The following is a 23,609-nucleotide window of genomic DNA, read 5'->3' as shown; positions in this document are numbered from 1 at the left end:
GTTTAAAAAAGGGTTGAAAATTCAAACAGTAATTACTCTCAAGCTTTAAGGTTCTTGAGAACAATAATTTCAAATGTTGCCGGTTTTGTGAGATTGCGAAAATCCAGCCCCAATTTGCTACAAAGTAGGGCTGTACATTTGTCTCTTTTTTTTCCATGCAGAGTTTGAGTTTGAACAGGGTTTGGTGGGATGTTCAGGGTGACAGCAACATTTTTATTTATATTAAACAAGCCCCTTAGTCCTCTGAGCTAATGCAAACTGACTATGCCAGCAATGGGTTAGGAATGTGCAACATATTTTTTTCAGACATTAGATATAAAGAATAGCCAGAGCCTGTATTGTATTTAGTGATTGTGAGCTTTAAAGTCGCCACTTCTTAGCAGAGGGCAGAAGATAACATCATCTCAGAGCCTGAAAAGGCAAAGCTTCTTCACCTCCAAGCAACTGCAGACTCACCTAAAATACAGTAATTATTGCATTCCTTGGTTTGGTGTAATTAGGTTTAGGCATCAGGACTAAGACTGGTTTGGGTTAGGATAAAAATATCAGGGTAAGACAGGGTGGACAGTGTATACTGTTGTATCGTCCAGCCCTAATTTATGTTGTTTCATTCATGAGTTGATCACACTATGTGACTTGTCTTATTTAAAAGGCTGTGAGTTTTGGTGTTAGTTGCACAGAATCAAAGAGTAAAGGTTCACTTAGTTAAAGCACACAGAATAATTTGCTGTTAAGGGAGAAGTGTTGCTCTTTTTAAACGATGCTGGCCACATTAGTCTTGCTTGTTATACACGATAGAGACTTAATTGTAAGTGTTTGACTTGAAAGTTTGTAGCAATTACAGTTTTTTTGTATGAAAAAAGCAACTGTATGCTTGTGTTCATTGGAAGTAGGCAGTGTTTTTTCAAATTCAAAGAAAGGCTGTGACATGAGCATTATTAACTGATCATCTTTTGTACAGGAAAGTAAATTTGCAAGTTCCAAGCAGATAGAAATATTGTAAAGCTCCTTCTGGCAATTAATAATACTCAGCCTGTATTTTGAGAAGTAGTTAAAAGGGAAACTAGTTAATCAAGAACGGTGGTACACTGAGTTTTACCTCAATCATTAGTTTCTCTTTTTTTCACTTGCCCTGTATTTTGTCGACTGTTACTACATCAGTTTAATCATTATCTCTGCCACATCCACATCCTGTCTCCTGATCCCATTAGTCTTATTTCTCCCATTGCCAACCCTGCGTCTTCCATCTCTTACCTGCTGTCTTTCAGTGCTTCTCTGGAGCCTCTAATACCACCTCTGTGTGCTTTTGCTGACTGTGCCATTCTGCACCTTTCCACCAGGTGCCCTTGGTGTGCTTCCCTCTTTGGCACTCCTGTGGCTCACCCCTTAAAGGGATAGTTAACCTAAAAGTGAAAATTCAGTCATTATCTACTTACCTTCATGTCAATGGAAAGTTGTGTAAAGTTTTATAGTACACAAAACACTGCCAGAGGTTCATAAGGAAAGCAGCAGTATGGAGACATTTTGTGGTTATATTACCCATTTTTTAACGTTTGAATCTGGTCACCATTTGCTTCCATTGTTTGGGAGATGAGTGCAAATCCTTTTCCCTGTGAAACTGTGGCAGTGTTTTGTGGACTATAAAACTTCACTTGACTTTCTATCGGCATGAGGGTGAGTAGATAAGGACTGAATTTTCATTTTTGGATGAACCATCCCTCTTATATATAGTTGGTAACTTAAATAAAAGAAACTTTTTTCAAATATGCTAAAATTGTCACTATATCATGACTGTAGTGCGCAAGACAGATAATCTGTTTGAAAAAGAGTCATGTTTGTCTGCCTCCTCCTTGTTCTCCCAATTGCAAGAATCCACGGTGGCTGAACAAAACAACCTCTCAGAGCTGAGGACCTCAAGTTTTCAGACATTTCAGTGTACTGTTTAGCCATATATTGAGAGTTTGCTCTGGCTGGTGGACATTGCTTGGTTTTGGCTCGACTGTTTTCAACATGGAATGCAGTAACTGAACCTTAATTAATATTTGTTCAACTCTGCCTAGTTTGACTGTTTGATAGCAGTTCATGAGCAGTGATTGATATGACTGAAAGCTGCATTATATACTCCTTTGCTTTGATTGGTTATTTTCATTCACATGTGGTGGATTCATTCAAATGCCATTGGAAGCAGTAGGAGGAGACATAAGAATATGACTTTTTTTTTTTTTTTTAGAGATGATCTCTCTTATGTACTTCTGTCAGGATGTACTGACAGTTTCATTAAATGTGTCAAAAACATATTTCCATCTACAGCTTTTTTTCATCCCTCCTAAAAAGGAAAAGCAGATTTGTGACTAGGGACATTACCAATGGGTCCATGACAGTTAAGTTTCCCAGTATCCCATATCCATAAGCACGCATGCACAATGCACATGTTCATTTTTACAGCTTTGACTTTTAAAAGGTCTGCTTCCAACTTTACACAATATTTCAAAATCTCATTAGAGGGTTACCATAACAAAATTTCCTCTGGCTCATTCCTGAGACTCCAAAAAATTGTACCACTTTTGATTTCGATAAAAACCTTTCCACAAGTCAGTTGTTTAAAAGAATCTAGCAAAACATGTTTCTGTTGTGTGAAGAATCATCATTAGTTTGTTAGTGTGGCTATAAAACTTTAATCTTGCATCTGAAACAATACACTACTTTTTTGTCTATGTGTACTAATTAAGAAAGGAAAGAACGGCTGAGTCCATGATTCTGTTGCTGTGCACTTTTGCAGCTGAGCTAAGCTGCAGGGGTATTTTTGATTTATTTAACAGCACTGTTGTTTTTGAAAGTTCCTCTGTGTGCTGTTTTGGCAGCAGAAAACGCAGCGTTTGAACAAGTCTTGTTGGAGGAAAGAGTTTGATGGTTCACTTCTCTGTCGGCTCTGTCAAGCCACGTACAGAGACGAATAAAGCAAAGGCATTCGTCATCGCACACTTTGTTATTCCTATAAAATAGTGCAGTTTGATAGGACAAAGAGCACAAAGACTCGGGCTCACAAGTATTGACAAAGAGTGAAAACTTGTCAGCTATTCCTTCACATGTTCTCAAAGTGTTACTTTGTTTTGTATTACTCTTCCTCTAACTGTACCACACTCCCCCTCCCTCTAACAGTAAACAATTGTTGTGTGAAAGATTAAATTGGTGTATAACATTCCTCCTCCCTCGGCCCTCTCCCAGCCTTGGTTTTGTGAAAGGTGGAAGGTTTGTTGGAGCCGCTTTGCTCCATTTAGTTGGTGCACTTTGATGACTTCAGTACTACTAATTACACAGGCGCCGCCAAGGAGGCAATCTCAAAGTGCATAACCCTGAAAGTCTTACACACTGATATCTAAATGTTACCCAGAGGAGTTGCGCCATGATGTGAATGTTCTTAATCATCTACTATATGCTTTCTAGTACCTCAGTGCCATCTGGCAGTATTACAGCATACAAATCCCATGATAATGTTCCAAAGAATTCAGAGCATGTCAAAGATATGCTACCCATTTTGATTTGCACTGTAATGTATGTAAAGCATGCTTAAAGTTATCCTATGAAGACATGTACTGCACGCATTCCTGTGACTAACTGAGCAACAGTCCTTCATGATTTGTTTCACAATTCAAAGTTGAACCGACCATAACGTCTTTTACTTTAGGCTCTCACGACCTAATTTCATTTTTGACAATATGAAGAATCAATGTTTCTTTACTGAAATATTGAGGCAGAGAAAGAAGTTTGCATTAGTATGTATAATCATGCCATTGGCTTGTTCCTTGAAACTACAGGTTGTATTTGCATATTTGTATGCCTGCCACCGCAGGCACAATCCTGAGTGGATCGAGACAGAGACCTGCCCAACTCTCTCAGTTTCAGAGTCAGAACTGCAAAACTAGGTAGTGCTGATTAAATATAAACCAAGATTCTGTTACTGTATTTGCCTATATCTCGCCTAAAATGTCTTCAGAAACATGTTGCAGTGCACTGTTTGGCTGTAATCTGAGTGTCTGTTACCAGCTGACCGGCATCATGTGACAAACTTGCATTGCGTTGTCCATCAGCGGGAGCATTTATTGGTCCGGTGCAGCACAGTGCTTTCTGGTAGTTGTAGGTTTTCAACCTCTTGAGAGAAAAACACCACAGCACTTTTCTTCTGCTTTTTTCTGGTCATGTGGCACCATTTTCAGAAGTAGTTGCATCTAATTTTATGCAAAAGACCATCTTTGCAGCAGCAAAATAACTCTTTAAATGAGTGAACTGGCTGCCTGTGTGGTCAGGGTCAACAGCCCTCACCTATTCAGTATTTAAACTGGAAAAAAAACCAACAAAAAACTAGAATGTCTACAGAGCAAATTCTCACCACTTACAATCCAACACCCCTGTGTGTTTTCTGTTATGTTCAAACAAATGCATGAGCAAAATGTCTTGTCTATTAATTCAGTGTTATTTTGTCCTGAAGCTTGTCTCTTCAGCTCTCTCTCTCTGTTTTCTTTGTCTCCTGGGCTTCATGCTTTGCATGCAGAGGATGAGACACCGGGGGAGGTTAAGAGAGGAGCTGGAATGGAGTTCTGCTCCATTTACCACCCTGAAATATTCCTCTTAGAACGACACACTCTGTTTTCTCTCTCTCCTTACCCTACGCACTGTTTCTCACTCTGCCTGTCCCCTCCCTCTCACTTCTCATCTCTGTGTGACATGTGGTCATTTCACTTCATTCCAGGATGGCTTAGCAGTGCTTTAAAACATTGCTGCTGTCCTCCCATCCCATCCTGCTCAATTGCAGGCAGCATCAAGCTTCATAGGCTTATACAGATCTGTTCCGGGGAGCGATAACTCTTTTCACAATCTCCAATCTCTATCTGCTGTGGGCAGAACCCTCAGCACCTTCCTCTATTACCACACTATTTTACTCTTCAACCTGTGTGCCTCTGACATTTCTGCCCATGAACACCAGTTCCTGGACACATACACAAACACAGACTTGAGCATACAAGCGTCTTCTTATTTGTGGTTTAAAGGTCCAGTAGTGTGTAATATTTAGGGGGATTTAGTGGCTCCTAGTGTTGAGGATTGCAGATTGCAACCAGCTGAAACTTCTCCCAGTTAAGGCTCAGACATGCTTTCCACATTGGATGTCCGCATACAGCTGCATTTAAGCAGAGTCGTACGAGGATCTATTCAGAATACGATCTTGGATTTGTGTCCACTCCTAGCAGTAAATGGGAAGGCCGGGAGGTGAGCTTATCACACTCCCATTGCCAACATTTTGTGAAACAGAAAATAGGACAACACTACTTGGTCCAGAGTAAAGGTGAAACCCATTGAGTCAATGCTGTCTGTGTTCAGCTGTTTTATCAGATCATTCTGTTACTCAGATCTATGTGCTTTTATGTGATTTTTATGTGTCACTGAAACTCTGAGTTGCTGCTATTCTAAGCCAGGTTTCCTTTGTAAGTGAGATCTGCAATCTCAGAGCGACAAACTTGGTTAAATTAAGGCTAAATAAAAATAATTGAAATATCCAACTTAAAACAAACTTCAGCGCAGCGGGTGTGGCTGGCTTTACTGTAGTGTTTTGAAATGGAGTGGATGGTGGAACAAGTGATTGGAGCACTTCCAGTCTGCCTGATTGCTATGTGTGCAGTCCCTGTGCTCATAAAAATTGGCTTGCACACGGACGTCCATACAGGGTCAGTACAGACCTTTGCAGACATGGGTGGATGCGGATCAAAGCAGACTCTCACATGGACACAGACACCTTGACCTGCCCTTTACCACCTTTACCAGGAGCAGAATTGTCCGCAGAGGTCTCTTCCTCTTTAAAACCTGGTAGATGCAATGAATATGTGACAAATCAGTTTTTCTCCTATATTGTTTGGTATGTAGGACACGGGCGGCCAACCTAGCACTTGCTACTCTGTGCTCACTTTTTTTCTGTGATGACTTAAAATCCAGACTTTCAGGAGGTTTTTAGTGGTATCCCCAGACATCTCCTCCTCTCTAAAACAAGTGGATCAGGCCATTTTAGCAGAAAAAAACACTGAGTAAATCAGTTTCAGGTTAAAAAAAAAATCTTTCTTTTCCCCCCCTACACTCTTGAGGGGCTGTGGTGGCTGAAGCAAAACAGAGTATTTTGATTTGTCCATTCTTGACTCCTGAAACATGGTGCTGCAACATGGTGATCTCTGTAGAAAAAGAAACTTCCGTATTTATAAATGTAACAGAAACTCAATGATTCTTATACTCAGGTGATTATACACTAATTCTAATCTATCATATTTCATTCCTGCCAATATTTGTCTGTAAATCCTACACACTGAACCTTCAAGCTTTGGATTTTTTTTTTTGTTTATAACTGTCAAAGACTTTTTTTCAATGCAGTATTCTGAAAAAACAAAAAACTGAAAAAGTAGCACACAGTCGCACTGACAAGAATGAATGACTTTGCACTTAGATCTATTTAGGGCGTTAACACAATGAATAAAACAAAATGCACATGATACAGTCTGAGTGCTGTGATGAAGGTTTGATAGGCCTCTTTCCATTTCTCTGCAATGTGACTCATATTTACCTTTTTTCCATCAGGTCGGATGCTTTCTTCATATTCTAAACAATGTAAGTTTTGAATATTTTGGCTTTGCACGTCCACACGAAAAATATCTATTGTTTAAAACTCACACTCTCTCTGCCTGTGCAGCACTTAATTCCTTATTATGCAGAGATTTTCTTGGCATCATCTCTCCCTCATCTGCAGAGATGTAGCTGTGCTGTCCCTGGCAGTGGGAGGCTGGCCGGTTCATAGAAGGACATGGCCGGCTCTCGGTTGCAGTGTATATGTTATATTAGGGTTAGCGTCGCAGTCACACAGGAAGTCTGATCTCTGAGCTCCACTCAAGTGTTTTCACCTTTCGGTGTCAGAATAACCTTGACCCTGACTATGATCTCTGAGTTTCCTCAGAGACGCTTTTGCTTTAACTTTTCACACAGAGAAAAACAGACGCACTCGCGCCAGCACACACACACAACCGCCGCAGCTGTAGACCACCTGATTTTAAATGGAGTTTCACAAACACTAAGGAATCTACTTGCACATACACACACATGTATTATCCCCCTGGCTGTGGGCCTCATTTCCAAGTACGAAATCATTTGTAACAACTCTGATCTTTTCTCCGAATCACGCTAATCAGGAAATGAGTCGGTCGGCGTGACTTGTATATACATTACACATTTGGAATAGAGATCTCATAAGTGTACCCAATTTACTCTTTTAGGTCTGTTGCCTGTCCCTGGTTGGGCGTAGTAAGGGGTGCTGTGAGTCATTTTTACTCATGCACGTCTGGTTTCATATTTCCTCCCCATTAGGCTTGCATTGCTCTCCTCTGTGTTGTGATAGAAGCTAATGACTCACTGGAAATCTGCCTGGTGTTTATCAAATGTCTCGGTGCAGGGCCGGTGGTCCGGAATGAGCCCACCCTTTTTTACTTCATAATGTGGCAGATAAACAGCTGAAACCAGGTGATGAGACCATCGTATATAAATAAATGGAAAAAAAATAAATAAATAGAGAGGAGCTCTCTGCAATCATATCTTGACTAGATCACTATGCTCTTGCGCGGTGGAAAATTATACTCTCAGAGGGGGAATGTGTTGAATTACCTCAGGCTGTCATCCGTAAGTGCACCGATAAGAATGTATTAAGAAACTGCATGTGTCAGAGATGTGGTGAACTTACACACAGAACGCTCACAAATCTATTCACAGAGTTTAGAGTCAGGGGTGTTAACAAGTACATCATTCAGTGTGTTTTGGAGAAGGCAAGGGATGAAAGTATAACTTTTTAGTATTTCATACTTTTGTGAACATCATACTCTTGTCATCTATCAATAACAACCCTTAAATTTTGGATAAATGAGTCAAACTCAATCATACCAAAAACTGAGACGTCCTCTATCAAAAACAGCCTTTTTAAAAACCCTCGTAATGTCCTCCGGATTGCCATACACCTTATGTCTTCTGGGGTCATTCTGACCCTGCCCTGTTTTGTTATTTCAAGCATATTGTATAAATTGTCAATCAGCTTTAGTCTTATTTCAGTCCAAACCATTACCATACATTTTTCCCTTCGTTTTGGAACTTAGACCTTGTTTACATAAGTATAAAAAACATATTTTGACGGCAATAGATTTCATTTTGGGTCAGATTGACCCCAAGGACAACGCAAGGGTTAAAATTTTCAGAAATTTTAAATAAGCGACTCAGTTGCAACCAGACAGAGAATTAACGATGTGTAATGCTACTTTTGCCCCTCTGTGTTGGGTTGAAAGAAACACAGGTGCAGGACAAAAGTAACATTTGGATAAATTGACCACAAGATGTGGAAGTACAATGTATTTCTGGCATATAAAGCTTAGTTATGCTGCATTCACAGGGGATCAGGGAGACGACAACCAAACCAAGTATCATATTAGTTTGAGCACAACAACAGGAAAAGATGCGGCAGAGAATACCGACACCGCTTAGAATATTTTAATGTTTTGGCGTCCTTCAAGACGGAATTGACAACAGAATATTATGCAGCTTCCTTAAACAGAGAGAAAACATCTGAACAACTTCTGGACATTACATGAAAAATTACATAAAATGATAAACACAGAATAGTTTTATTGAATATATTTTATTCCATTTTCTGTAAACACTATAGTAACACCATGTCAACATATCGGCATGCATGTTTAGTTTTACAATCCTGCCATTCCTGCCACTTTTTCTCGCGCCTGATTCTATGGAAACGCAGCATTAGTCCTCAAAGCAAATGGCAGTATCAATCTTAAATAGATTCATCATGTTTACTGTCACAGTTGTGTGAAATAACAAGAATAAGATGTTTAGACTATTGTTAACCTGAACCCATTATGTGCACTTAAATCTTCAAATCATGCATGTTTGTCTTTTTTTCATTAGCAGCAAGTACAGTCAAAGCAAACCAGCCACCAACACCATTTTAGTCTTGTCCCTCTCCTGTCTCTGTCAGCTTTACCCTGGTTATTACTAAAGATAGGCTAGCAGGATAAACATTGCCTTGAAATGGATTATACTTGTGTTTTCTTCTTATTTTTATACCTACTGAGTGAAAAATCCGTTTTTCTACTGTAATTCTGGCAAAACTGATCGGATTGGGCTACATCCTGTATTTCCATACATCTGATGAACTTCCCAGATTAAAACCCTTCAGGAAGAAATCTTGAATGTGTGCCACCTTACAGTAATGGGCAGTTTGGCGAAGCTCCGCTATTTACAAACACAAAAATAAACTCTTTTTTTACCTTATGTCTCTGATTGGACACTGAAACCATGATTTAAACTCAATAACTTATTTTTTTCACATGCAATTTGTCTTAGGGACTATATTGAAATAAGTTGTAATGTAATTGGTTTGCTGATTTTAGATGTTGTTAATCAAATAATCAAGTAATTTATTGCACCATGAACTGCAAGAAACAGTATAAAGACAAATTGACACTCAGAACCACTTCAGAGGTTACCCACCCTCTTTTTCTTTCTGTGGTTTGCACTTCTTCTCAATTTTAGCGAAACTGCCAAAAATATGTGGTTTTCTTGTAGACCTCGTACACTTAGATATTTGGAGTTATTAAATTATCTTTCCTTTTTTTAAAAATTGATCTCAAATCTGGCATTTATGTGTTTTAGCATGCCTTCAAATTTGGCTAAATTAGATTTTGCTTTAATGAAAAAAAGATCACTTTCTTTTTATAGCAGTGCTGGTGCTTCCAACGAACTTCATCATCTGTACTAAGTGATCTTCTGTGGTGTGACAAATGCTGGTATTCAGACAACATCTGTTTATCAGTCTGTTCCTGATTGGCGTGATCATCAACATTCAGTTGTGTTTTCTCAGATTATTGTAAACTGTAATCAGAGGATCTCTGCTGTAATCCATAACACAAGCACAGTCTAAGATGCTCTGTCATAGTTGGGCTGTTGACATAGTTCATCCTTCACTTTGTCGTGAGCAAAATGCCCCGAGGGAAGCTGGTTAGTCATGCTGCATCAGTAGGTTTGCATAAAACATGTAAGATGATCTTCTGGTTCTTGGGTGTCTCCCAGTAGAGCTGCTGCCAAAAGCAAAAAGGGTTTTTCCAGGAATACCAGGCCCTGTTGTTTCACAATTCCACTTCCCTCCTCTCCCCCGTGCCTCCATTCTTCCAGCCTTCCTCCTCCTCCTCCTCCTCCTCCTCTCCCATATCCCATCCCCTGGCTCTGCGCCAGCCTTCCCTCGAATTCCACACATCTGGTCATTTCTGGGAAACACCCATGACAGGACAGTCCAGCCAACCAAAGGAAACAAAGCCTCATGGTTTCTGCAGCAGCTTGAAGAAGTCCAGTAGTCTCCTCTGGGGAGGGGTCAGGCAGCAGGGCAGAGTGGTTGTGGACTTTCTAGGAATTCCTTTTGGATGGGAACATTTTGTAGCTGTCGTCACTGTTTTGAAGACAACTTATTGTTCAACTCTTAAATGTCTTGATTCCCCAATATCATTCCTTCCAGTGGTGAACAGTAACAAACTACATCTACTTAAATACTGTACTTAAGTACAGTTTTGGAGTATCTGTACTTTAATTGAGGGTTGTTTTTTTTTTTTTGAATACTTGTTACTTTGATTCCACCACATTTGAATGACAAATATTGCACTTTTGACTCAATTCTGTGAAGGCTCTTGTTACTCATTACTTTTGCTTTGAAGTCAGCAGATGATTTTTTATGCCTCCATGCCGGCAGGCATTATGTTTTCAGGTTGTCCATCCACCCTGCCATTCTTGATATCTCAAGACCACCTTGAGGGAATATTGTCATTTTTAGACACGTCCTTGAGCCCAAGGCCACTTGGGCTCAAGGATGTACTGATTAAATTTTGGTAGTCAGAGGTCAAAGTTCAAGGCCATTGTGACCTCATCTGTTTCATTCTTGTGAACCTGATATCTAATGACACCTTAAGGGAATTTCTTCAAATTTGGCTTAAACGTTCACGGAGGAACTAATTAGATCTTGGTGCTCAAAGGTTGCATCGACCTTGCATTTGTTTCATTCTAGTACGAGATATCTCAGGGCATTTGATTCAGATTTGACAAAAACATTCACTTGAGCTGATGAGAATTTGGTGTGCAAAGGTCAAGGTAATGGTGACCTCATACAACATGTTTTTGGCCATAACTCAAGAACCCTCAAAGATCATCTTAAAATATGCTGATTGTATAGATCTTCTGTTCGTGAGGCATCCTGGATGTAACCTGTAAGTGAAACTTGACTTGTGCGCAGAGGCATACGACTATGTGGCGGTATATATCTAGTGTTTCTTTTTTATGCACTGCAAAAGTCCATAAACTGTGATCATGCAGTTCTGTGTGTGGTTTGTTAAACAAGGTAGGGTTCCCGTTCCTCTTCCTTGCACATGCGCCACTCAGATTGGGCAGCTCATCGGTAGAGACAGGTAGAGGGAAGATGTCGTCAGCAGGAGGTTTTATTTAGTTATGTATTGTTATTAATAGCTACGGCAACAGATGGAGATGACGGTCACTACCAGATCACAACATGGCTGTAGCTCAAGTCAATGTTTGAATTATTTGAGATGAAGAATGACTCGTATCAGTTTAAACGTTTGCTCTATTTACTGTGCAAAAACACGTACTACAAGACTTCACCATCGAATCTGAGAAAGTTGGTGGAAGTATTCATTTTCCCCCTTAAAAAACTGAAAATGGCGACGGTGGTCCGTTTGTTAGTATGTGTTTCTATAGGCTTTGCTGCATATTCAACAAGCTTTTCATTCTACAGGTTTTCCAAGCAAATCAGTTCATCCAGTCAGTTGTTTTAGAGTCATTAGGTTCTGTAAATGTACTGTGACAATATACAATGTGTAGACATTAAAAAAAGGTCCTTTAAAACGTACGTATTTTTAAAAGCTAGTACTCTAGTACTTTAGATCAAGTAATAATTTGACTCTACAGCTTTCACTTGTATACCAGGAGTGTCTGTACTTGGACTCAAGTTAGAGAGTTGGGTACTTTGCTGATGATGGATCACCAAAAAAAACACTTAGATTTGTTGTTTGTTGGTCTCAAGCAGTGATCTGCGGCTTGGCAGCTGTCTTGCGAAGGTGACATGCAGTCCACCGTCCCCTCCACCTAGATGAAAAAATCAGCTCATGTACATGCAGTCAACACTGTCATTTTTAGAAATGTAGATATATGTATGAAATTCATTAAATGTACAAATACACTTATGTTCAGCTGAAAAAACAGGGGCTTTTGTTGTTTGTTGGTCTTGAACATGGGTCTGCGGTGGTCTGCAGCTTGTCAACCATCTCATCAAAGTGAAAATCAAAACTACATAAATTTAGAAACGTGGATAAGTAAAAGATGTACAAATGTTATGTACACACACATGGTTTGCAGAAACTTACAATGCCAACATTTTCTTCTGGTGACTATGTTGTTTTACTTAAGATCCAGGGCATTTGCAGTATAATTTGTTTTGTCAGAGCAGTCAATGAAGTAAAGGGCATCTCCTCAGGACACCAATATCTCCATGGATGTTAATATAATTGAAATATCTCCCCCCAAAAAATCTTGCTGCTAATGCCATACAAATTTGCCAAGTAAGAAAAGACTGATCTGGTTAAATACAGGCTAAATATTTTTTTTTTTTTAAAAAACCTCACAGTCACTCTTGAACTGCTCAGATCAGAGGCCACGCTGTGATCATGCTGTGGTTTTCTGCTCCTAGACTTGCCTGATTCTTTTAGAGGAGGATTGTAACTACTTAACACCTTCAGGGGCACGATATACCCTCAGCTGTCTTCCTCTCTCTCTATTTTAAAGTCCCACGAATGACTCACTCATGCTTCTCAATTTAGAAAGTGAATCAGCGAGCATCAAAGAAAGACCTCAGAACAGAGGGGCAGCAGATGGCTTTGGCTTTGTTATGTGAAAATTCTTGACAGACCCGGCTGCAAAGTATTAGCAAATATTTCTTGGTGCAGGTTTTTAAATATTTAGAGCGGCAGAGAGGCAAAGTTTGAGTTTCATTTTGACAAATCGGCTTGTGAATCAGATCAGTTCTCACTCACTTGGAGGAATACTGAATCCACTTTGGAGTGCTGTTCTGTGTGGCAAACCCCAGTATACAATAATACACAAAGTACATTGAAAGGAAGCAGAATCTTCTGAAAATCACTTCACACTTGCCAAATGATCTCTTATCTCCACATTTTCCACAGCTTTCACATGGAGATGAATCAGCAGCAAATGAGTAGATGTTACATCAGCATTAATCAGTGGTGGAAGAATTACGCAGTTACTTTTTTTTAAGTAAAAGTACTAATACCACATTGTGGAAATACAAATAAAAGTCCTTAATCGAAATTGCTTCTTAAGTACAAGTAAGTACAATCAGGAAAATGTACTTAAAGTATTAAAAGTAAAAGTACTCAATGCAGAACAAACACAAAAAACTCAAAATTATTCAAACCTGCCACCTTCATAAACTGGAGCCAAAAAAATTAAAAATTATTAAAAAAGAAAAAGGGGGAATAAAGAAAATGACTAAAATGTTAAATATCAAAATAGCTGAAAATTAATTTTCTGTCATTTGGCTAATTGATTCATCAACAAATACATACATATATATACACTGTTGGGTAGTTTAATTTATTAAAAAAAACAATCATACTTTAAAAATGTTATGTTATTTTTTTAGTAAAAAAATCTTAATTTGTAAAGCAATAAAAGCTGTCAGATAAATGTAGAGAAGTTAAAAGTAGAATATTTCCCTCCAAATGTAATGGAGTAAAAGTATAAAGTAGCATGAAAACAAAATACTCAAGTAAAGTACAAGTACCTCAAATTTGCACTTAAGTAAAGCACTTCAGTAAATGTATATAGTAACACTCCACCACTGGTATTAATAATACAAGAACACAGAGATACTCCCTCACTCTGGCTCTCTTTCCATGAAATATTTGGCTGCATGTCACCCGTCTGTGACGTCAGCCCCGCTGATTCAGACCAGAGCGCTTCCATCACCGCCAGAGCAAAACACACACCTCCAGTCTTCAAGGTCTGCTTCCACAGAATGAGACGCAGCGCCGACATTTATTTACACACAGCGTGCGTTACTGCGCTCAGTCACATCGCTGGAAATTGCTTCCATAAACTAACCTTAGTCAACTCCTGGGCAGAGGCTGAAAGTTCACGTCAGCCGGCTCTCAGGGTACTTTCTAGTGTTGTCTGCAGGGCCAGGGGTCAAGTTCTTTAGTTTCAGGAGTCAAGTCTCAATTCCCAGCTCTTAATTCTTAATGGTTGGATCGATGAATATTAATGGATTAGCTGACCAGTGTCTGTGTAATGGTACTCCCCTGTGTCTCCATTCGGTGTCCACTAATTTGAATAAACTTCAGAGAAGGTTAGTCAGGGTGCAGTCAGAATTAGTAGCAAAGATTTAAAAAAAAAAAAAAAAGATTAGGGGTTTGTGTAATTATAGAGATAGGTTTAGGTTAGTGCTAAAACCATCTGCTAATTATTTTCTCTAGAATTCATTAAAAGTTTTATAAAAATGTCAGAAATAATAAGAAAAAGCAATGAATTCTCGCATTTGAAAAGCAGGAACCAGCATTTTTTTTTTTTAAAAAAAAGACTTATAAATGTTTAAATTGATTTATTAATAGTACTCTTAAAATAAAAAGGGAACTTAAAATAAATACAAAAAATAACAGCACAGTGCATTTGCACATAGGAACACTTACTGTTCTTTCATTACTTTTTGGGATTGTGTATAATTAGCCGCTCATTTGCATCCTTTCCTCCATATTTGTCCTCACTTTCTATCGGCAGAGGCATCATTTGCAGAAGGGAAACAACTTTTGGTCGCATGTGGACAAAATCTGGATGAAAATCAGCTTAAACTGACCTAACTGCTCAGTTCTACTCCTTTAATCGCAGTATTTTTAAGTGAGAACAGAAAATGATGAGCCTTATCTGTGAACTACAGAGACGACTTTACATGGTTGCTCAGTGGACACACGGTGTTATAAAGACATATGAATCTTTTCTGCCTCTGTGCCTCCTTCAGGTCCTGTCTCCCGATGTTTCTTATCTCATTTTCTCTCGGTATCTCTCGTTCTATTACTCTCTCCATTGGCCTTTGTCCGTCTTACTGTCTTTGTTCTCTGCTTTCTGCCCTTCCCCAGATGCTGGGAGTTTATGTGTCTAGTTGATCTGGAAGCTGTTAATCTGGTAATCCGCAATCGATATCAGCCTCATGTCTTTCCTACGGATAAAAGTGCCCTATCTGATAATTATATTTTCCTCTCTATATCTGTAAAAGGCTGCCCTTTCCTTCTGAGCTTTGTTTTGGTCTCTGAGATTCTTCTGCTGCTATTGATTCAGTCCGTCCACATGCAGTGGGCCCTTTTAGACACATCTCATAGAAATATGTGGCATTTGTGCTACATTACTGTATGTGTCTCAAGCGTTCATGCTTGAAAATAATCAGCATTGCAAAACAAATCAAAAATATTGACTACTGTCTTTGCAATTGATCAAATTCATAAAATAATCATTGCAGGACTACAACACTTGCACTGTCATACATATTGGTGCAACAAAAATAATTATCAATGTACTCAGAGATGAAGAAAGTGTGTTTACAGATGAACTCACTTATCTTGAGTGTTGCACTAGAAATATGTAATTAGGTTATTATTGTTTGACGAGACATCAGCCTCGTGGGTTTTGTGAAATTCTTTCAAGTGTAACAGATGAAATACAAAACTAAACTCATCACAGTCAGATGTCTATTTTCAGACACAGAAATTGCCAGAACATAATTGTTTTCAGTCCGGTCGTTTTCTTGGTGTAGTTTTTGGCTGTGTTTTTTTCCTGCAGGATTCATGTCAGATGATTTAAATGAAAATCAAGTTGATTTGCTAATTGAGTGAAAAATGAAGCTCCTGAACTTGTGGCCTCAGAGTCACTGAGATACCCTGAAGGACTAAGGTTTAGAAAAAGGAGGGGGACTTCCTGAGCCTTGTGTTTTTGATCTTTGCAGAAGTCTGAGTGTAGCTGAGGTTACTTGTGATCAGGCAAAAACACTCACCGACTGCACATTCTTGTGATGTTTTTGGTCTCGGTCTCGGTCAATCAGAGGAGGATTCATCCACTGTCATCTTTTGACGTTACACAGAAAGCGGTTTCCCTCTTACTGCCTTTGTAAATGTTTGAGATTATTGTACCCCACCTATTAATGTAGTGATGCTTTTTTGTAAACTAACACAGACCAAATATTGCTTTCTCATATCTAATCAATGATTTAAAGCTATAGTTGCTAACTTTTAACCCTTTTTTTGAACGTTTTTCATAATTGCTGAAACTGTCAGTATATTTTACACAGCACTGAATGAGAGTGATCAACTGTGAAAAAAAAAGTAGTGTTTCTAACGGCCGTACTGCATTTAAATAAAAACAGTCAGGGGCTACAGAGTCTCTAAAGGAGCTGTCAGTCATGTGGATCACATCTTACTTCTGTTGACTATTTCTAAAAAGGCATCTGGGTCACAAATGGTCTCATTTTACAGCTAAACATATGTGTCTGAAAACATTTGAGACAAGAAATAAGCAATTCAGTAACAGAATCTTGATTCATGTTTAATCGGCGCTGACTAGTTTGTCCACAGTTTGTGAGCAGTGATCAACATGATTGAACAAATGCGTCTTTGGCTTTAATTGGTTGTTTTTGGTGAGCCATCAGAGGCAGTTCAAAGATGATTTTTTTGCACACACTATCTGACTCATGTACCACTTTCAATATAGTTTAGAAAATGAGTTTGGAAAATATGACAAAAAACATTTTTAGAAAAATTTCCAACTGTAGCTTTAAAAAACAAAATGACAGAACAAAATTGTGATTGAAAATATAATCATTGATAAGAACATGGTTTCCAGGCAACACTTAATGGAAATACCAAGACTGTAAAAGTTCATGTATTCATACTGAACCATCATGGTCTGGTGCATAGGCAACATTGATGCACGTAATGTTGAAACAAAGTTGTGCTAGTTCCACCCAGAAACCTTTAGCTTTACGCAGCAACACCAGAGCTGGAGGACTCGCCTGCAGGTCCTGGTCAGCTAAAACGGCAACAGAGAGAGATGTTTCTAACACTCTAGGAGGGTGTGTTGGAGTTGGTGCACCACTTTAGGGTTTGTGATGGAAATGCATGGAGACATGCTGACATACATTCGACAGCGTCCCATCACCAGGACAGTAAATGTTTGGGTGCGTTGAATGCTTAAATATAGCCAAGGTGGAACTGAATGTATCGCTCCTCCTGATGCACAAGTTTTGTTTTGTATTAGTTGATGCACTTTAGTTATTTCAGTTTCATATCATAACGGATCCTTTTTCAGTTTTATAGTCTGTTGTGACCTGTTGCCCTTTGGGAAAGTGTTTGTACAGTGTTCAACCAGTGATTTAAAGAAGTGTTTGAAATGATCCGTATTTTGCGAATGAAAATAGTTTGTCTAAGTTGCCAATTACCTCAGTCAATTGTTACCTCCAGTGGTCGACAGTTACAAAGTTCATTTACTTTAGTACTATATTTAAATACAGTTTTGGAAACATATTACTTTGACTCCACTACATTTGAAAGATGTGTATGGTTCTTTTGACTTCACTACATTTCTATATCCATAAACTGTGATCATGCACTTCTGCGTCTGGTTTGCTTGTCAAAGTGGTGTTCCCATACATCTATCTCGCTCATGCACAAATCAGATTGGGAAACTCATTGGTAGAGACAGGTAGAGAGAAGAGATCATCAGCAGGTGGCTGTATCTGGCACCAGATAACCCATGACCACATCTCAAGTCCAGTTATGAAGTATTGTAGATGAAGAATGAGACATGTAGTTTTAAAAGGCTTGCTCTTTTTACCATGAACAAACCTCCTCATGGCACATCAAGGTATTTGCTTAATTCCAGATGAATATTTTAAACAAAGCTGCTGTCTGTGCTTGTGGTAAACCTAGTTACAGTTTTCTGCTATTTTTTATTAAATGAATGCTAATGGATTTGCCCAGAAAATTGTCAAACACTCCACTTTACCCGTGGATTCACCAATGTGTTGTGATTAAAATAAAAAAAGGGTTAGGGTTAGTATTTGCTAGGGTAAGTTTTTTTAACTCAAGTAATCATATTATTGCAACTTTCACATACATTGGAGTAATATTTGGATATGAGTATCTTTAATTTGAGTCATGTGTACTTTGTCCACAACTGGTCCCCAACAAGACTTTTTTGTCTGTCTGTGACTCTGCACTGCTCTCTTGCTGTATTAAACTCTCAGTGAACTGTGACACCTTTACCAGACTAAGAACTGAACCGTGACTCTTGTGTACTGTTAAACCCCTCGTCAATACAGTTAACACTGCTTCAAAATATACTCTCAAGTTCTGAAAAGTTGCACACTGAAGGTGGTTTATGAAACAACTGTTTTTGGGATTAACTCCTCCAAGTTTGTTAAGAGAAAAGTGTTTGTTTGAGGACTCAGTGTGTTCCAGCCGGTAGCTCCGTGCGCAGCCAGTAGGGGGAATCGACTGCTCGCGCTGACGCCATCCCCCTCTTGTCTCCACTCCTCTTCCCTGCGTTCTCCCAGGTTGTGGAAACGCTGCAGCCCGCTGGTCTGTGTCTGGATCCTTCTCTCGCACAGAGCTGCTAAAGACCCTCCTACCGGCTGGGCTGGAGAAGGAGGAGGCAGTCTGCTCTGCTCGCAGCCTCGGACGAGCCCCCTTTTACCGCCCTGTCAGTGTGGAGGAGAAGGAGAGAGACACAGAGAGAGAGAGAGAGAGAGGCTGAGTGATAGAGAAAGCGCACGCGAGAGTAAGAGAGAGAGCAACTGTGTGACAGAGGGAAAGAGAACGAGGCAGGCTGCTTAGAGGAGTGAGAGAGCCAAGGACGAAATAAGGAACACATTTTTACAAGTGCAGGAAGAGGGAGGATCGCAGACGAGGGACTCCTTCTCTGCTGGGCACCTGGGACACAGTCACTGTGTTTTTTTTCTTCTCCCACTATCTGGATTGACTAACCAACCGGTGGATTTTTTAAATACACGCTTGTGCTACATCATTTAGAAACTGGGATCATTTCTGTGTGTTATCTGCCCTCCTGCTGGCTCGACTGAGATTGCTTTCTGTGTCTGCGCTCGGCTCTCGTGTGTTGTGATTCTGCTCCGTGCACAAAGTGCATCTGTCGGCAACCGGTGCTGAGGATATCTCCCCCTCTGTCAAACAGGACAGCACGCAGCCACCATCGGATCAGACTACAGAGGAGAGAGAGAGACGGTGTGTGTGTGTAAGAGAGGGACAGAGAGAGAGAGAGAGGGGCAGCGAGAGAGAGTCAGATTCACAGTGTGTCTGAGAGAGAGGCAGATTAAAGCCCAGGCGAAAGACTGGAGTGAAACAGCTCAAATAGAGAAGTGAACCTATACATCCTCTCCCGTTTTTCCTTGCCATCCCTTTTCCTCCTCCTTTCCTCCTCTTCTTCTTCCTTCTCCCATTCTCCAACCTCCACAGGACTGCCAGAGCTACTGCCACCTGCACCTCTTCTCTTCCCTCTTCTTCCTCTACCTCACCCATATCACGCGTTACTATCCGATACCACTGACGGACACGGCGCTCTTGGTTTCTAGCACTTGTGGAAATATTTCCATCACATCCAGCACTGAGAGACTGAGCGAGCATCTGCCCGATAACCGGCGAGGAGCTTCCCCCATCAGAGGCAGACCTCCACCCTGTCCGGCACGCAGTTCCTTGTCTTCTCCCTGGAGAGCCGGCTATAGCGACACAGTGGTGCGGACAGCCAAGACAGGAATCGCACAGCACCTCCGCTGCCTCTATCCCGTCGCTAGCTACTTGGCAGCTTCCGCCCCCGTGTCACCATTCCCTGCCTCAGTGCTAAGGATTCCAGCTACATGGGCAAGCGATTGGAGCAGCAGCCAATGTACCCTCAGTACACCTACTACTACCCCCACTATCTCCAGACCAAGGTACGCTTGTGCTCTTCTCACATTCCTCAAGCCTACTCATCCTCCTCCAACACTCCTGCCCTGCCTCCCTCACCCCTCCCTTCCTCCCTCCCTCCCTCCCTCCCTCTTCATCCCCCTCTCATCCCTGAGTGGAGATGGGATTTGATGGATAGCTGGCCTTGGCTGTGATGGTTTCAGATGGCAGGTTACCTCGCTGGAGTTTGGATGTCTGTGTCAGCGTGTGTGTGTGTGTGGCTGTGTGTGTGTATGAAGGATCAGGGATCAAGGCTTGAGTTAGTACAACCCACCAGACCGTTACTGGGAGCTGTCCAGTAGCCTCCATCCATCGTCTCACCTGCAAACTGATGAGATCTTGATGTGATGTAGTGCGTTGGCCTGAAGTGTTAAAAAACAGTTTTTCTTTTAATCAAAATAACTGACAGGCAGCTTTTTAAACAAATGAGAGAAATAGGATCCACATTTAATTTACTAATGAAGCATTTTCAAGCTGAAAGCAGGCCTTTGTTCAAATGCTTTCAGTGCCACTTTTTCTGATTGAGGCGAATAAAACATTTAATTATGTTGTTGTTACTCGCTAACCAGCACAAATGATTCATTGTGGTGCTTCACAAAGAGCGGGCAAACAGGTTATAAACTCTCCTTTTTTCACGGCGATGGTCGGTCGGTGTGTTTCTGACGGAGAGCAGGCATGAGGACGGCTGCCCGTGTTTGCTCTAGCTGTAGTATGCATCGGTGCCTCTGGGATGGGAGCCCAGGCCTGGGCCCTGATGGCTGCCAGGACACTGGCTGGGCACACTACCCAGACATCATCAAGGGATTAAAATGGAAGCCTTTTGGGGATTACTCTATTTGTTTTTCTACCACATGTGTAACACTAATTTCTGTTCATTATTGTGACACTGAGATACACTGCAATCACTGAGCAGCATGGTGAATGTGTGCAAATGAACTTTGTGCAATAGTTTGGTCTCAGTTGGTTGCTGGTTGGTTAGGTACCAGTATATGGGATGTAAGGCCATCTGTTGGTAGAAATTGTATATAATAATTATAACTATGTTTTTATTTGTTGTTAATCACCTGAAAATAAGAATCAGCGTAATTTTGTTACCTTAGCGTGAGCTGTTTATATCAAAATATGGAGCTGGTCCTCATCTGCAAAGTTTGTGTTTTTGTTCTACAGTAGCCCAGAATGGACAAATCAAACAGTGGCTCCAGATAGGGCCATTTATTTTTTTTACATCAGCCACCATATTCTCATACACACTTGGCATATGTGAGAAGTTTTGGCTCTGCAACCTCACTGATCGTACACAATAGACCTTTAAGTACTGTTGTATGTGATATCATTAAAAAATCACATATTCTTTGTAAATATCTCCGATTGCATGCATAGCTGTATAGATACTGTAGGAAAGGGAATCTAACTTCAAGATTCATGATTAGTTTATTTGTCCCTCTGGAAATTTGTCTTGGATGTAAAGGCCTCCACATAGAAACACATTGATAGTGCAGAAACAGACATACAGTGTATTGAAAAACATGTAACACTGCCCCTCATTTTACGACCTACTTATATCCTGAGTTTAGGGGATCCACTGACAGAGGGGTGAAAGATTTCTTATACCTATATTCAGGTATCTTGTCTTTATTTAATAGTGACTCTAGCGTCTACCTGATGGGAGCAGTTTGTATTCTGAATACAGGACATGACCGAAATGTGTCATTGGCACAGTATCAAAACGTGTTTGAAGTCAGCATTGAACAATTGGAGCAATTTAGAGGCTTTTTTACACATTTTGTGATCAGATGTTTTCTGATCTTAATTAGGAAACTCTACTAGCTCGTTGTTTAAACATATATTATGTGGGATTTAAAAAACAAAAAACGAAACGTGCATATACTCCTACAGAAGTAATTTCTCTCAGTCATCGTTTTTGACCCACTCTTAGTGTGTAGCAGTGTGTTTTTCTGCAGAGACTCTGCCCTCTGACTGTAATTCTAATTTTCTTCTTATTTTTTTTGTGTTCAGGATATTTATGAGCGTTTATCCCCATAGCACTCAGGTGAGGTCGGAGAATTTTAAAAAGGTAGCAAGCAGGTGGCAGACTGTAAGTAGCATGCTTCCAATAGACAGAGCACCAAAAAATGTAAATACAGCAAGGCGAAACACCAAAAGATTTACTTTAGCTGGTGAGCATGTTTACAAATAGTGACTGACAAACCTGATGCATTGCGCACAAAAGCTGAATCACTGAGCAAAAAAACAAGCCAAAAAAAACAAACGTTATTGAGCAAATAAAGAAGTTTATTTTTCCCTTGTGAAGTTTATTTTTCCCTTATGAAAGGTATCGAAAAAATATTGTTTTGATATTGGTTCCTGTTTTATTGGCAGCAGTGTTGAACACTTTCTAACACTAGAGAAATTAAAGTTAAAATGTGGTTCATTTCCTCTATTAAGGCGGAAAGAAAATAACTTTATGCAATGATTATCAATAAAATTGATAAAGCCAAACGTAGCAAACTATCAGTGATCCTTTTCCATGTGGAGCTGGATTGTGGAGCTGTGCGCCTCCAGCAGATCTGACCTGCCTGCAGGGACGACCTGCCTGCAGCCCCACCTGGCAGTCCACTAGCTCTCACCCTGATTTATAGTTTAATACATTTGTGCTGCTGCCATATGGCCTCCCTCTCACTCCCGCCCCCCCTCCGCGACTCCCTCCACCCTCCCCTCTTTCCCCTCCCTCCCCCTTCTCATATCTCAGAGTTGCTCATCTCGGGGGCCTCTCAATCAGGGCATGCCCCTCCACTCTCCCCTCCCTCCCTTCCACTTTTCTTTTCCCCCTCTTCCTCCCTCCTCTCGCTTTCTGCCCGCCTGCTTGCTTGCTCTGTTGCAACAGGGCCCCCTGCCTCCTCCGCCTGTGCTGCAGTTCACTCCCAAGGTCAGCGCAGATCCGATCTTGCCACCGTCAGCGATTGATGTATCCTTGAGCGAGCGGCTAGGGTCCTGTGTCATGCAAACGAGAGCTATAGCAGGGGGGGCGAGCATACATTTCCGTTTATAAATCAGCTGACATCCGTATTCATTTTCATGGTTAGTTAGCGTAGCCGGCGGCCTCCTGGGCTGATATGATCGAGCCACGGACGAGGTCAGCGGGAGAAAGGGAGGCGGGGTGAGAGGCCAGAGTGTTGGGCGATGTGGCCGAGAGGGTTGTGGAGAGCTATCTCACACTCTCATTAATGCCCATTGATAGCTCGATTACAGAGAGGGGAGAAGGCTGCAGGTTCAGTCCACACAGTCGGACTGCACACACACACAAACACACAAATTCCCTGTAAGCCCTTTATTTTGCACACTCCGATTTAGTCATCAGTCTGAAATCACAAAAGTCTCTCTATTTATCTCTACTGCTGCATTCTCAAGGTATGGCCTCATTCTCCCAAGAGAAGTGGGTGGGGGGCATAAATA

General features: G+C 40.6%; 1 protein-coding gene across 2 annotated transcripts in view; it reads left to right on the top strand.

Annotated features, from left to right (window-relative positions):
- The window catches only part of rbms3 (RNA binding motif, single stranded interacting protein), a 379,413-nt gene that overhangs the window by 93,570 nt on the left and 262,234 nt on the right, over window positions 1–23,609 (top strand). The window contains exon 1 of one of the 2 annotated variants that reach the window (XM_042506229.1): window positions 18,955–20,143. The exons of the other annotated variant lie outside the window; for it this stretch is intronic. Coding sequence (XP_042362163.1) covers window positions 20,069–20,143 — 75 coding nt within the window. The 5' untranslated portion in view covers window positions 18,955–20,068. Of the gene's footprint in view, window positions 1–18,954; window positions 20,144–23,609 lie in introns of those variants that run through there. 2 annotated transcript variants of the gene reach the window in all.

The sequence above is a fragment of the Plectropomus leopardus genome, chromosome 18 (genome assembly GCF_008729295.1).
Source record: "Plectropomus leopardus isolate mb chromosome 18, YSFRI_Pleo_2.0, whole genome shotgun sequence".
NCBI classification, from domain to species: Eukaryota; Metazoa; Chordata; class Actinopteri; order Perciformes; family Serranidae; genus Plectropomus; species Plectropomus leopardus.
This window is presented reverse-complemented; position numbering and strand designations above follow the sequence as displayed.